Source organism: Sorex araneus, chromosome 6, assembly GCF_027595985.1.
Source record: "Sorex araneus isolate mSorAra2 chromosome 6, mSorAra2.pri, whole genome shotgun sequence".
Lineage (NCBI taxonomy): Eukaryota > Metazoa > Chordata > Mammalia > Eulipotyphla > Soricidae > Sorex > Sorex araneus.
Window position 1 is genome coordinate 5,565,770 of NC_073307.1, and position 15,459 is coordinate 5,581,228.

The 15,459-nt window shown below is 53.8% G+C and overlaps 1 protein-coding gene across 2 annotated transcripts in view; it reads left to right on the forward strand.

The window, feature by feature from the left end:
* MCUB (mitochondrial calcium uniporter dominant negative subunit beta) overlaps positions 1 to 15,459 on the forward strand; it is a 56,109-nt gene that overhangs the window by 22,891 nt on the left and 17,759 nt on the right. The window contains exons 4-8 of one of the 2 annotated variants that reach the window (XM_055141628.1): positions 1,591 to 1,695; positions 9,726 to 9,886; positions 10,981 to 11,184; positions 11,687 to 11,803; positions 12,578 to 12,720. In XM_055141628.1, coding sequence (XP_054997603.1) covers positions 1,591 to 1,695; positions 9,726 to 9,886; positions 10,981 to 11,184; positions 11,687 to 11,803; positions 12,578 to 12,679 — 689 coding nt within the window. In that variant the 3' untranslated portion in view covers positions 12,680 to 12,720. Of the gene's footprint in view, positions 1 to 1,590; positions 1,696 to 9,725; positions 9,887 to 10,980; positions 11,185 to 11,686; positions 11,804 to 12,577; positions 12,721 to 15,459 lie in introns of those variants that run through there. The other variant, XM_055141627.1, reaches the window with a different exon arrangement.

Consider the following 15,459-nt stretch of genomic DNA (forward strand, 5'->3'; position numbering starts at 1 on the left):
GCCCGCGGCTCCTCCTGGCCCAGCCCGACCCGCCCTGACCCCGCCGTGGGCCAGGGCTGCCCCCAGGTGGCTTCCGGCCCCGCGGAGTTTTGCTTTCTTTCTTTCTTTCTTTCTTTCTTTCTTTCTTTCTTTCTTTCTTTCTTTCTTTCTTTCTTTCTTTCTTTCTTTCTTTCTTTCTTTCTTTCTTTCTTTCTTTCCTTTGTGGGGGCCACCCCCAGCCGTGCTCGGGACTGCTCCTCGACCAGTGCTTGGGAGGCACGTGCAGGGCTGGGGAGCAAACCCAGACCTCCCGCAAGCCGAGTGTCGAACAGCTCGCCGAGCCCCCGAGGACCAGGGCCAGGCTCAGGCTCGGCCTGTGGGCCCCGGGGAAGTGCTCAGGGTTCAACTCACCCGGATCTGCGACGTTCCCGGGCACTCGCGGTTTCTGTGAGGAATCCCGCGCCCACCCCCTCACGGGATGTTGTACTGGGGCTTAGCTCCGTCCGGCCCCTGGGGTCTGGCTTCTCACCCGCTGGGTCGGGCTGGGCCGGAAGCAGAGGGAATGAGAGAAGCAGGATGCCAGCAGGGAGTGGGCAAGTCCAGAAGGGAGATACGTGTGTATACATACACATGTGTGTGCAAACATGATCACATGCATGCAAACACACTAGCCTGCAAACGCATTCATGCATGTACATGTGTGCAAACATGTTCATACACCGTCACATGCATTGTCATACATGCTCAATGTGCATGCAAACATACATACATGCAAACATGCTCAGACACATGCACGTGTGTGTGCAAACATGCTCACACGTGTGTGCAAATGTGCTCATATATGTATATACTTACATTATGCATGTGCAAACATGCTCATGCACATGCATGTGCAAACATACTCATATACATATACTCACACGTGTGCAGACATTCTCACACACATGCACATGTGTGTGCAAACATGCTCATATATGCATATACTCACGCTTATGCATGTACAAGCATGCTCATACACATATGTATGTGCAAACATGCTCGTATATGCATGTGCAAACATGCTCATACACATGCATATGTGTGTTCAAACATGCTCATATATGCATATACTCACACATAATGTGTATGCAAATATGCTCATACACACGCACATGCGTGTGCAAACATACTCATATACTCATATACTCACGCATATGCATGTGCAGGTGCACACTTACATGTTCGCCTCTGCCTCATGCTCACACGCTTGCACAGTCACACACCCTTACCTCCTCCCGCATGCACACACATGAGCACACGCACACCTACCCCACTGCTGATCTGCAGGAGGGCAGCAGCCCCCACAAAGAGGAGAGAGATGCCCCGCTCGGCGGTGAGGACAGAGCTGAGGGCAGGAGCCCCCCAGCCGCCGGCCCTCCCTGACCCCGGGGCCACCGGCAATGGCCACACTTTGTCCAGGCCGCTGTCGTGCGCTCGACGGAGGCGGCCGCTCAGGAAGAGGCCAGCCCCGGGCGCCCTGAGGAACGTGGCTCTGCGGGGCGGGGGCCGGCCCAGGTCGTAGCAGGAGCCTGGTGCCCGAGGTGACCTCCTGGGACTGCGCTTCTCCCCCAGACGGCCGTGTCGTCCCCGCGTCCACCTCCATGGGGACCCTGCTCGTCAGCGGCTTCCGGCTCGTCATCGACCAGACGCCCTACGACGTGCGCTGCCCCAGGGAAGGTAGGACACGGCCGCGGTCACTCTTCAGCCTGTTGCTCTGGGGACGCTCGGGACACTCGGCCGTGGGAACGCAAGGCCCTCTGTGAGCGCCAGGCTCCCCTGTGCTGCACCCCGAGCTGCTCTCCGGGTCGGAGCAGTTCCCTGACGTGCCCGAGCTCTGTCCGGGTCGGAGCAGTTCCCCGACGTGCCCGAGCCCTGTCCGGGTCGGAGCAGTTCCCTGATGGGGACGTGCCTTGCGTGGCCTGTGGTTCTGGTGGCTTTGGGTTCACCGGTGCAGGCTCTGTCGCGGTTTCCGTCAGTGGCCTGGACTGCTCCTGCGGTGTCGTGCCCCGGGGGCACTGCCTTCACCGGGAGTGGCGGGTTCCCCCTCGCTCGGGGCGAGGTGCAGGAGAATCCTTAGTCTCACCATCTCAGAAGGTCGACAGCGACCCCCGACGCCCCCGTGTGGTTCTGGGCTCACTGTGGTCACTCGCTGTGGAATCAGGGCTGGTTTTTATTTGGGGGCCACACCCAGTGGTGCTCAGGAGTGAGCCCTGGCCTTGCTAGGTGGCCCTCGGGGGTGCTGGGGCTCTAACTGGGGCCAGGCGCCCTCCTCACCCCTCCAGCCCTGGTTTCTGCTGTGAAAAGGTAGGTCCTGCGGGGCTGGAGAACTAGGCAGGGGGTAAGGGACTGAGCTCCCAGCACCTCTCTCAGCATCACAGCCGGGACTCGGGGGCCCTGGACAGACACCTCTGGCCCTTGCATTGAATGGACAGTCTGGCTAGCTGAGAATAGCTGGTGGGCACCCGGGCCCCTGAGACCCAGACAAGCAGCTAATTGCCATGAGCTGCGTCTGTGGGATGCCATGGTTGCTCCTGGCACAGTGCTCAGGGTATGATATAGGGCTACTGGGCTGCTCCTGGCACAGTGCTTGGGAATAACAAAGCTTCCGGCTGCTCCTGGCACGGTACTCAGGGGACCACACAAAGTACGGGCTTGAGCTTGGGCCTCCTGCTCGCCCAGCCTGGGCTCCAGCCTTTGTGCTCTCTCCCAGCCCAGCTCTATCAATCTCATTGATTTTTTTTTTTGTGCTTTTTGTGTCACACCCGGCAATGCACAGGGGTTACTCCTGGCTCTGCACTCAGGAATTACCCCTGGCAGTGCTCAGGGGACCATATGGGATGCTGGGAATTGAACCCGGGTCAGCAGCGTGCAAGGCTAACGCCCTACCCGCTGTGCTATCGCTCCAGCCCCTCTCATTGATTTTTTTTTTTTTTCAAAGAAACAGCTTTCAGTTCTGTTCTCTTCGTTGACTTGCTGTCCTCAGTTCCTTGGTGCGCTGATGTTTATTCTCAGCCTTGGATTCTGTGGGGTCCCCCCTGCGGGCATCATCCTGTCCCGCAGGGAGGACCCTTCGTGGGGCTAAGGAGGGGACGCAACCGAACGAAGAGACGCAGAGCCAGAAGGAGGAGGAGAGAGAGAGAGAGTTTATTCACAGCAGTTACAATACTTATACCTCTTGGTGGGAGGGGGCGGTATGCATGCTTGGACCCCCATAGGAACAATAGTAAAATGCAGATCAGGCATGGGCATTGGGCAGATCAGGCATGGGCGTTAGCTAGTGAGAGAGGAATGGCGAACTGATAAGATCAGTAAGGTCAGCAGTGGTGACCTTGTTACAGGAATCCCAAGTAAGCCTCCGCTTGACTAGAGGATAAGAGCCGGGCTTGTAAAATGGCTCCCTACATCTCCCCCTGTTTTGTTTTAAATTAAATGTGGTCAGGGGAGGCATTGTCCGGTATCCCTTGTGACACAAACATGAAAGCATGAAAGTACACATCTCAAGGGGGGAGATGCGGGCGACACATGTGCTCGGCCACATGGCACAAGCAGCACATGGGCTCAGGCAGCATATGCGCACACTTCCTTTGTTCAAGGTGTCTTTTATAGGGTCTCTTCAACCTGCCCCCACGTGGGGGCTTCTTCCCAGGTAAAAGTCCGTTGCTAAGGAGGTTACCAGGGAGGTTGGGAGTGGTGATGGTCTTCTTTAGAAGGTCTTATCAGGTCTGTTTTCTGTATCCACAGGGTGGGTCAGTATCAGGATTCTCCTTCCCAGAGACTTTGTTAATCTGTTTCATTGCCAAGGGCCTTTCTCTATCTACCTGCCTACATCATATTCCCCTCTAGAGATTTCACCACCTTAAATCTTTAAGGGGAAAATGGTCGGTGATCCATCTTCTGAAGCTGCTTCATGCTGACAGAGGGGCGCAGACCCTGCCTGCACAAGGGGTGAAACCTCAAGCTACCTTAGTTTTAGTGGACCCCAGGCAATGAACTGGTTGGGTTCCTGAAGTTATCTGAAAGAAAAGATCAGATCAATTAAACTGAGGGATGGCACTTTGAAATGATTAGACTCTGGAGATGTGGATGGTCCTTTCTGACCTAGTAAGGACAAAATAGTTTGCTGTCTTAGGAAACATAAGAGTTAAAGCAACAGAAACCAAAGCAACATAATGCCATACCCATTTCTGTCATAAAAACAATGGAAAAGAATAACTGCTCCACCCATTGGTTGATAGAAAATGACTTCCTATGTCCAGATTTTTCTAGTGGCCTAGAAGCACCAAGCCACTTCTCAGGTTGGAAAAGCTACCCATCCACTGAAGCTGTCATTTGGAAGCAGTAGATATTTATACCTTGAATATGAGCATTTGATCATTTACATGATGTCAAGCTGCCAATCCTCTCCTTGGTAAATTCCTTGATGCTGAACAAGTGTTAGGAAAGGAAGCCCAGAATTTCCACTAGGTTCATTAATGAAACAGAAAGCACAGTACTGAGTTCCTTCCCATGAAAGATGGCTTTCAGACTAGTGATAGCAAGTTCAACATTGAGTCCCAAAGACTAGGCTGATTACTTTACAGTCAGCAAAACACATTTTACCTGAATTACCCAGAAGGGAATACCTTTTAGATCAATATTAGAATACATTTACTAGATCACTCTGTAGAATTTGAATCTGATTCTTTAAAAGGCAAGTTACAGAAACATGGTTTTCTCTCCACCTTCATTTTAAAATTTGCCTGATGGCTTATCAAGTCTGACTTGTTCTTTTGCATAAACACAGCAAGATTGGAGAACTCTCCATTTTGGGGTACCCCATTATTTACTGAGAAGTCCTGGGGGTTGGGCTAAAGACAGGAGGCACACCAATAATGGCATTAATCTTATGTGGCACGTCAGAGTTACCCAGGTCTGGCCATAAATGTCCCACGATGAACTGGATGGTCTCGAGCTTTCAGGTTGAACTGGAGGTGGCCTTTTCCGTAGATGCATCCTGGCAGAAAGGAGTCCATCCCCTCCCTTTTTCAGGGCTAAGAGAGATCCTGGTTTCCAGGGTTTTTCTTGATGCTGAGTAGGCCCAGATTGTGTCAGTCACACAGAATCCCGGATTTCTCATTTTCCATAGCAGTGATGATTTCCATTCTTTCCTTAAGCCAACTGGCCTCTAGGGTCTCCCTGAGGTTTGTAGGTACTTGAAACAGTACCTGTTAAATACCTGCTCCTGTCATTTAGACCAGTCCCTTGACTCTTTCCCTGAAAGAGGGCTTTGGGGTCCCATAATTGATTTTCCTGTCTGCATGAGGGGTAGACCCTATTACAGAGAGGAAAGACTTTTGTCTGGATTTATGCAAACCAACATAGTGCCATGAAGCATCAAAAACATACCGAAGGTACAAAGAAGAGAAAAACATTTCACTTTACTCACAGTAAGATGCAACAAACCCATTTGTTGTAGTTCCTAGCCAAAAAATCTAAAATCTGTAGAGAAAGTGTACAGTTTAACATCATATTTAACCCATTCAATCCCATGTCGAAAACCTTGACTTCCCATTAATAAGAGCACTGTACTATGAGTCCAGTGTACAGTTAAACATGTCTAATTCATTTAATCCCATTTGAAAAACCCTTGATTTCCCACAACTTTTGAAGAATTCAAGTATCTAAGAGTGCTGTAACAGGAGTCGAGACAATCCATCCAATATCTTTTCCATAGATCCTACCAAAAAACATACTAGAACAATTTCTGCATGTGATTTAAAGAGTTTCTTAGAACAGTGATCACTTTCCTTCCTTCAAACACAACCTCAAACCTTCTACACATTCTTTTACATTCATTCTGTCCTGTAACTTTCCTTCAACCCATTTCAAAATCAACTTCACTTTAACAGGATCCTTTCCTTTTTCCAACTGATGATATCTGCATCCATTATCTTTCTGACTTAAGGCATACATCTATATTCCTTATAGTCGTCCCACAAATCTAAACTCTCATTTTACTGAAAAATAAGTAAAACTCTTATTTTACTTATTTTTCATGTTGTACATGAAACTCAGTACAACATGATTTCCCAAATTTGGACACTAGTTATCAATCATCTCATTTAACATGACAAAACTACTCTGCCATACCATTTTAAAAGCATTATCAGTTCTATAGATATTCAAAAAACTTTAGAGTTCTAGGAAAACACAAATATAAATATTAAAACACCTATAGACTACCATAAAACATTAAGGATCTCATACTTCTGTACGAAGGTCTCTGATGGTCAGGACTAGGTTGGTACCTGGTGACAAAGCTTTGCAATGAATAAAGTTATCAGAATAATAACATGCATTTTCATGTACTGGACAGATTGACTTAACAATAGTCAGTAAAAGTTCCCACATTTTCCACGAAATTCTCCATTCTTATCTCAAACTTTAACCAAGGCCCAATACTATGGCTTTAGACTATCAGGCTGACACCTGAGATTAATCTATTATATACTTTGCTAAGTATCAATAGAAATTTTAGTTACCGAAAGTCTCAGATCAAATAAAACACTTGTAGAATAAATTTTGCTACCAATTTTATAACTCGAGAAACTCATATTTTAACTAAACCCATTAATCTTTGAGCTTGTTTTTAACCACAACTATTTCAGCTCACATTCTAATAATCCAATATAGATGCATATGTACATTTACACAACGGCATAACCTTTAAACCATCAATTTTTATGAAACATGAGTAAACCTTTTTTGGCTTAAGTTCAATAGTTCTTGTACCTTGTGGGGTAATCAGGGGCCCGAGAATGGGACCTGGTATCTGGGAAGGCAGCCACGGGTTTTAAAGCTAGAATGTGGCGGGGTGAAGGAGAGACAGAGCTTTTCCTGCTAGGTCCTTGAGAGCGCTAGGTCCTCGAGAGAGGGTAGAAGGCTACAGGGCACTCACTGGTTTCTTATCCAGCTGCCTTACTTGAGTCAAAAGTTGGACATATTCCTGCTTCTGTTGGAGAACTGCGCGTAAGGCGGCAGTGTCCCGGGCAAGCTGGCGGACTGCCTCACTGGCGTCATATGGGGAATTAAAAAAGGCAGTGGTATGGGACAGATAAGGGGGTGGCTGTTTTCCCGACGGGGACCAAAGGGCTGAGGGCTGATACCTCGCCACCTCATCTTCCAGGATAGCCCCATCCTCCGGGGGCAGGGATTTGGGTTCTGTAGGAGAGGGATCAGAGATGCCAGAAATCACAGGATAAAGTCTCGGAGGCACCTCCGCATGGGAGGGCTCAGGTAGGGGAGCAGGATGGTCAGAGTCTATATTAGTAGAATTTGAGGAGTCAGCCCCGTGCATGGGGGTGGCCTCATCCCCACAGACTGAGGGAGCCTTGGAAACAGAGGATAAGCAGGTCATAAAGCAAGAAGAGAAAATAAAGGGTCACTGGTAGTCTGTTTCTGCCAACTTGACAGAAATGAAAACACAGGACAAAGGGGTTCAAGCCTTCCACCAGTGGCTGCTTCACTGGTAGGCTGTTTCTGCCAACTCGACAGAAATGAGAACACAGGACAAAGGGATTCGACCTTCCACCAGTGGCTGCTTCACTGGTAGGCTGTTTCTGCCAACTCGATAGAAATGAAAACACAGGACAAAGGGATCCAAGCCTTCCACCAGTGGCTGCTTCACTGGTAGGCTGTTTCTGCCAACTCGACAGAAATGAGAACACAGGACAAAGGGATTCGACCTTCCACCAGTGGCTGCTTCACTGGTAGGCTGTTTCTGCCAACTCGATAGAAATGAAAACACAGGACAAAGGGATCCAAGCCTTCCACCAGTGACTGCTTCACTGGTAGGCTGTTTCTGCCAACTCGACAGAAATGAAAACACAGGACAAAGGGATCCAAGCCTTCCACCAGTGACTATCTTCACTGGTAGGCTGTTTCTGCTAACTTAACAGAAATGAAAGTACAGAAAGGAAAGGGTCACTGGCAGGCTGTTTCTCTAACTTGATGGAAATGAAAGCACAAAAGGCACAAGAAGGGGGCAGGGGGGGACGGGGACACTCATAACAAACCACTCAGATGCATGTCTGGCCGGTGAGGAACTTAGCCATAGTGGATCAGCCTGAGAGGTGACTTGTGGCCAGTGTCTAAACCAGCACCACCCTAGACCATATGTTCCTCGTGGAATCGCAGACAGCCCAATTGGACTCCGTAACCTTAAAGGGATCTTAAGGATGCCAAGTCGTGGAGCCACAGACTCAGTACAAGGACGAGGACGTCCAAGACTGCACAATCACTCACACATACACACAAGACAAGGGAATTCAAGCCTTTCCGCCAGTGACCTCTCGTCCTTAACACAAGACTGTATTCGAGCCCGGTCCCATACCAGGGTGTGTGCCAAGAGAGAGGCGACCCTCAGAGACACTCACTTTTCCGTGAATTCGTCGGCTGACATGAACTTGACCGGGCGTTCGGTGGTCCCCTAGTGCCCCACGTTGGGCGCCAGATGTGGGGTCCCTCCTGTGGGCATCATCCTGTCCCGCAGGGAGGAACCTTCGTGGGGCTAAGGAGGGGATGCAACTGAACAAAGAGACGCAGAGCCAGAAGGAGGAGGAGAGAGAGTTTATTCACAGCAGTTATAATACTTATATCTCTTGGTGGGAGGGGGCGGTATGCATGCTTGGACCCCCATAGGAACAATAGTAAAATGCAGATCAGGCATGGGCGTTGGGCAGATCAGGCATGGGCATTAGCTAGTGAGAGAGGAATGGCAAACTGATAAGATCAGTAAGGTCAGCAGTGGTGACCTTGTTACAGGAATCCCAAGTAAGCCTCCGCCTTATAAAATGGCTCCCTACAGGATTCAATCTGCCATTCTTCTAAATTTCCCGGTGGAAATGGACTTAGTTTCCGTGTTTCCTTCTCTGTCCAATCCTCTAAACATCCCTCAGCACCCTGCGTCAGAGTCACATCTCACGACTTTGGGTAAGAGGTGTTTCCTGTTCGTTTAGTTTGGAGTACCGTTTTCATCACTGGAAACTTCATCTTTGCTTTTGGTTTTGGGGCCACACCTGGCAGGGGTTTGCTCCCGGCAGGCTCAGGGGTCCCTCCCGGGATGCCGGGGATTGAACCGGGTCGGCTGCGTGCAAGGCAGACGCCCTGCCTGCTGTGCCGTCCCTCTGGCCATGGGGGACCCTTCCCTGAGGGGAAACGTGCCCTGCTGGGCGCCCAGTGTCACTGTGGGCTGCGTGAGCGGAGGGGTGTGGCGGAAGGGAGGTGCTGGTGGACCCCGCTGGCGTGGCAGGATGGGCCCCAGGAAGCCGTGGGCTGGAGCCCGACCGCCTGTGTCTGAACCCCGTTTCCTCCCCTGGAGCATCAGCAGATTTAGCTTTGCACATCCAGGGCCTGGGAAAGGCCAAAGCCGCTGGCCACGTGTTAGGGGACGGCAGCTCCCGGACCAGAGGGAATGTCCTCTCCCGTGGGGCTGTGAAACGTGGACGGTGACGCTGGCTACTGCCCGTGCCGCAGGGATGTGGGACCCCCTTTCTGCGTGAGTCCCGGCACTCCGGTGGGCCTTAAGCACTGGACAGTGGCCCCGCCTCCAGCCTGGCCTCCACCAGTCGGGCACCTGAGGCAAATCCAGCACCACCCCCCAAATATTGGCCCCGGCGTCCCCCAAGCAGCCTCCCCAGCCTCCAGTGCAGGCGGCCCGTCTCTCTCAGCAGGTGGGGGCGGCGGGCACGGCGCCGAGCTGGACCACCTCAAGTCCCTGGTGCACCGGCTCTACACCATCCTGCACCTGGACGAGCTGCAGCAGAGGAGAGAGCGCCACCTGGTGGAGAGGATCGACCACCTCACGCGGCAGCTGCAGCCCCTGGAGCAGGTGAGGGGGGGTCCCTCTCCCGCCCGCGCCCAGGACAGGGGTCGCACATGGACACGGGATGGCACAGCGTGGAGGGCGTTTGCCTGGCACACGGCCGACCTGGGTTCGATCCCCAGTATCCCACGGGGTCCCCCAAGCACCACCAGGTGTGACTCCTGAGTGCAGAGCCAGGAGGGACCCCTGGAAAAATAGACCCCGAGTTCCCGTGTTCCTCTGCCCCTCGCTGCATCTTCACGGTCGTCTGCATCGGCGCGCGGGGCAGAGGCCGCTCTCCAGGTCCCGGGCCCGTGTGTGGCCCAGGCTCCCCCTGAGCGCCGCGGAGACACAGGGCAATGTGGCTGTTCTGGGGTGGCTGTCGGGGAGCGTGGGAGTGGGGGTGGCAGGAATCTGAGGAAGGGCACCGCAGAGGTGGGAGAGCGTCTGGGGGTCCTGAGCGTCACCCTCAGCACACCATCCGCGCTGGTTGGGGTTTGCTCCCACGAGCCTCCTGAGCCGACCTGAAGAGCTCTCTTCAACGTGGGATTCTTTTTCTTTTTTCTTTTTTCTTTTTGGGTCACACCCGACGGTGCACAAGGGTTACTCCTGGCTCTGCACTCAGGAATTACTCCTGGCTGTGCTTAGGGGACCATATGGGATGCTGGGAATCGAACTCAGTTTGGCCGCGTGCAAGGCAAACCCCCTCCCTGCTGTGCTACCGCTCCAGTCCCCCAACATACTATTTGTTTTCTTTTGGGGTCACACCCAGCATTGCTCAGGGGTTCCTCCTGACTCTGCACTCGGGAATTGCTCCTGGCGGTGCTCAGGGTATCCTGTGGGATGCCGGGGATTGGACTTGGGTCGGCTGCGTGCAAGGCAAACACCCTCCCCGCTGTGCGATCGCTCCAGCCTGGAAAGCAGGATTCTTACCCCCTACAAAGCCCAGACTCCACTGAAATAAACGCAGACCTGCTGCCTCCACCGCAGGTGGCACCAGTGGTCACAGCTGGGCCTTCCCACACACCCTCGGCGTCACTGTCCAGCCTGGCTGTGGGAGCGGGGCGGGCCGGGGGGCTGCGGGGGGCTGTGCGTGAGCTGGCTCTTCTCCCCGCCCCCAGACGAGAGCAGGAATCGAGGTACGCGCGGAGGCCGTAGCCAGCAGGTGCCTGTGGGCGGGGCTGGCGCTGCTGTCGGTGCAGGGCGGGGCCCTGGCCTGGCTCACCTGGTGGGTCTATTCCTGGGACATCATGGAGCCCGTCACCTACTTCCTCACCGTCGTCAACTCCATGGCCTTCTTCGCGTACTTCATCACCACCCGGCAGGTGAGCGGTGGGCCGGGGAGGTCGGACGGGCCCTGGCGAAGGGCACCAAGGGCCTGAGCGTTTCCAGGACGCCTGGCCAGGCTCCAGTCTTGGGCCTGGCCTGGGGCAACACCCAGCCATGCTCAGGGGGTGTTTCTGGCGGTGCTCAGGGGGCCATGAGGGGTGCCGGGGATTGCACCCGGGGTGCCTGAGCAAGGCCGGCGCCCTCCCTGCTGTCCTGTCGCTCTGGCCTCTCCCCGTGTCCGGGCTGGTAGCTTCTGTCCCTGGAAGCGCCGGGAGGGGTGCGGCTCACCGTTTCCCTGGAGGAGCAACTCGGTCCACTCTGGGCTCCCAGAGCCTCATTTGCAAATAAGGGTGAACCCGCGTTGCGACACTCCCAGCCCCGCTTCCTCCCGGCCGTTGGCAGAGGCCCGCAGGGAGTCTCCCAGCTGAGTCCCCAGCAGCCGCTGCCTGCCCGTCAGTCGGCCTGGGCCTGTCCCGGAGCTGGCTCCTCTCCCCGCAGAACTACACGTACGAGGCGCTGAGGAGCCGGCAGCTCCTGCACTCCTTCCACAGGCGCTCGCAGAAGCAGCGTTTCGACGTGGCGCGCTACAACGAGCTGAAGGAAGAGCTCGCCAAGGTACCGGCGCGGCCCGGCCGAGCCCCCAGGACCACCCAGGCTTTCGAGAGAAACTGTCTCGGCAATCATGGGGGCCCGGGCGGGACTGGGCTGTGGAGGCCCAAGGAGGCGGCTGCTGTGGCGAGCCCCGGGCTTGTCGCGCCCCAGAACAAGGCCCCCTTGGGCCTGCAGACAAGAGGCCTCTGTCTCCCCCCAGGAGAGACCCCGCCAGCCGCCCCTGTGGGTCTCTCTGGGGCTCGTGTCTGGGTTCCCACATCTGGACCACAGGGAGACGCGGCCGAGAGCCCAGCCTGCACAGGCCCGGCCAGGCCGAGCGTCCCCTGTCCAGGGATGCCCGCGCAGCGCAGAACCAGACCTCACATCTCCCTCAGCGATGTCTGACCCGGAAGTTCTGGTCAGGGGTGGTTCTACCTTCACTCACCTGCCCCTGGAACACCCCGGCCCTTCAGCTCACAAACAAAAATGCCAGAACTGAGTATTTTTGTTTCTCTTTTTTCTAATCTTGGGGCCAGAGCGGTAGTACAGCCTGCAGGGCGTTTGCCTCGCACACAGCCGCCCTGGTTCGATGCCCGGCATCCCATGTGGCCCCCTGGCCCCAGCACGAGGCAGAGGGAAAGTTCCTCCAACTGACACAGGGGTCAGTGAGGCACCCAGGGGAAGGGGGGTTCCAGCCCCAGGAAAGCCTCCCCCAGGCCTGCGCGTTGGCCAGGCGGCTTTTGTGCATCCTGAACCCTGGGAACCCCGACGTCACCCGCTTCTCTCCTTCCTCCGCAGACCCAGGACGCCCTCAGCCACCTGCGCCACTTTCAGCGCCTGCGGGAGCAGCGGCCGTCGGCGGGAAAGGGCTCGGGATCTCCCCCGGAGGTGTCTGCTTGACTCTCCCTCCGGTCTCTGTTACTAAAATTTTTAAATGCTTACACAGCACAGGTTTCTTGGTCTCACGTGAGGGGTGTGGGTTGTGGCTCCCGGCCAGAGAGGACTCGCAAACGGTCAGTGGGTTCTCCTGCTCCTGCTGGCGCCCACTCCTGAGCGAGACCCGCCCTCGTCTCGAGCTGGCACAGGGGAGCGGAGCCGAGGCTGCTCCTGGAGCCGGGAGCCGGGACTCGGGGGTTATTCTGCCCGGAAACAAGCATTGGTGCATTTTAACCAAACACTGTTGTCCAAACCCCTCAACTAACAACACTGTAGGGTACAAGGGTTTGGTTTTTTTTCACTCCTCTGAACTTTTAAACAAGGGCTGATTTCTCTTACCCAATCAGAACTGGGTCGCCCTTGCTAAGGGGCAGGAGAAAGCTCCTGGACCTACCGCGACCACTGCCCCCAGCTATAGTTCTAAACTGGCAACACATGAAGGGAAAAGAGAAAACACAAACTACAATCTGTTTTCAAAAGTCAAAAGCTTTTTCAAAAAAAACTTATTAAATGGAGAGAGTAATCTTGTGATTCACTATAAAAATCAAGCATTACAAATATTTGCCATCAAGCATTACAAATATTTGCCAATCTTAACCAAAAAACCCTTCACCATGATTCAAGCTGCTGTACCATATATGTTTGGCCTTCGTGTATGCAAGAGATGAGTGAGGAGTCATTCTGCAGAAGACACGGAAAAATGAAGCCGCGGCCTCACTGGTGCTTGGGCAGGAAGCGCAGCTTCTTGGTGAGCATGGAGGCGAAGCAGGGGATCTGCTTCTTGCCCTTGGCGCTCGGGTCCTCTCTGTCACACACTCGGCGCCGGGACACCTTCCTGTTGACCAGCGTGAGCAGCTCTGTGAACTCCAGGGTCGTGCCGTACCTCGCCAGCATCTCACACAGATCCTGGATGTACCACGAGCCGTACTCAGTATTCCGGTGCGAGAAATACCCTGAGAGGCAAAGCACAGGGTCATGGTCGGGGACGGAGAGCTCGAGGGGCTCCTCGGAGATGGTCAGACACGTCCCCGGACTGTTCTCAGGGGTGAGAAGGGATTCATCAAAAAGGTGGCGCTGGATGCGCCTGGACTAGCACTGAGAGCCAGGAGTGGGGTCCCTGCCTCAGGAGGACGCCAGGAAATGGAGAGGCTGAGTGCGGGCACGTCACCCTGGGCCCAGCCGTCAGCTGCTGTTAAGGACTCTGGGACGGCATCGCCTTAGCAGTGGTCTGAAGCAGACCCCGGAGACTTGACACCCAACAGCCCCCCACACTGCTGGCCACAGCGTGCTGACAGAGACACCACCCAAGGGCCGATCAGGCCTGGGGACAACCCAACCGGGGCGAGGTCTCGCTCACTCCGCTGAAGCCCAGGCACAGGAGCACTCGCACCCGAGGGGCCCCAGAGGGAGAGAAAGGGAAGAAAGCTCAGAACCCGGAGGACCCCGACAGCAGCACGTCCCATGGGCGGACGGCAACCCTCCACGCTGGCCTGCGGGGAATTAAGACGCTTCCAGTCAGGAATCCTCACGTTTCAATTCTGACAACCTTCCTGCAGAGCGTTTGCTAGGCAGGCCAGAGGAATTCAGCATTACAGGAAATCATAATCTTAAGTTCAAGTGAGAAAACAGAAACTGTCGCTGGTGATGATTCAGTTCAACTCTACGTTTGCCGTTTGTAGAGCTGGTCGTGAAGGTCGATCAGAAAACTACAGCAGCCAAGGCAGAAGAGGAAAAGGTGGGGAGTAAAATTGTGCTTTTTTAGTTGAGTTAAAATTGTTTTATGAACCTCATGGCAAACATAAAGCGAAACTGGAACTCAACATTGCCTATCAGTTGACCACTTTAGATGTAAATGAACTCCAGAATTAATACCCTAAAGGGAACTAGAGAAGAACAGATAAAAGAAACACGCAGAATGGGGCCGGAGCGATAGCACAGCGGGTAGGGCGTTTGCCTTGCACGTGGCCGACCCGGGTTCGATCCCCGGCATCCCATATGGTCCCCCAAGCACCGCCAGGAGTAATTCCTGAGTGCAAAGCCAGGAGTAACCCCTGAGCATCGCTGGGTGTGACCCAAAAAGCAAAAGAAAAAAAAAAAAAGAAACACGCAGAAACAGCAGAAACTATGGGAACAGTAAGAGCTAAATCTCTGACAATACAGACTCAGAAAACATTAGAGAGGCTAATCGGGGGCGGGGGGGGGGGGGAAAGCACAAATCAGAATAGAAAGCGAAAGTGAGGTAACCCAGATGGTGAAACATCTACAGGCTGAGAACTGGGAGAGTGATGACAGGAACCGGAAACCAAGGCCATCCCAGGGCTCACGGACTCAAGTATGAAGTCATTCGAGCACTATCAAATGAGTCACAAGGGTCTGCCACGGGGGCAGGCTCAGGGGTGGTTATGAGAACTGGAATAAGGGTGGTGGGATTGGGGTTGGAACACTGAATGCCCATAACAAAATAATCATGAACAACTCTAAAGCACAGCGTTTATATAAGGCATAGGGGAAATTTTATTTTTATTATTACTGATGCAGTGCTCACACAGGATCTTCTATATTACCAAGCTTACCTACATCAGTGAACAGTCAGTCACACAGTAATAGGGCATCAGTACTACATCAAAACACGGGCACCAACAGACGGTCATGGAGCTAATGCTGTGGCCCCTCGCCATGAGGGGGTCACATTCTGGTGCCACTTGGGGCCCCCACCTGAAGCCAGAGCCCCCCGGTCCCCAAGC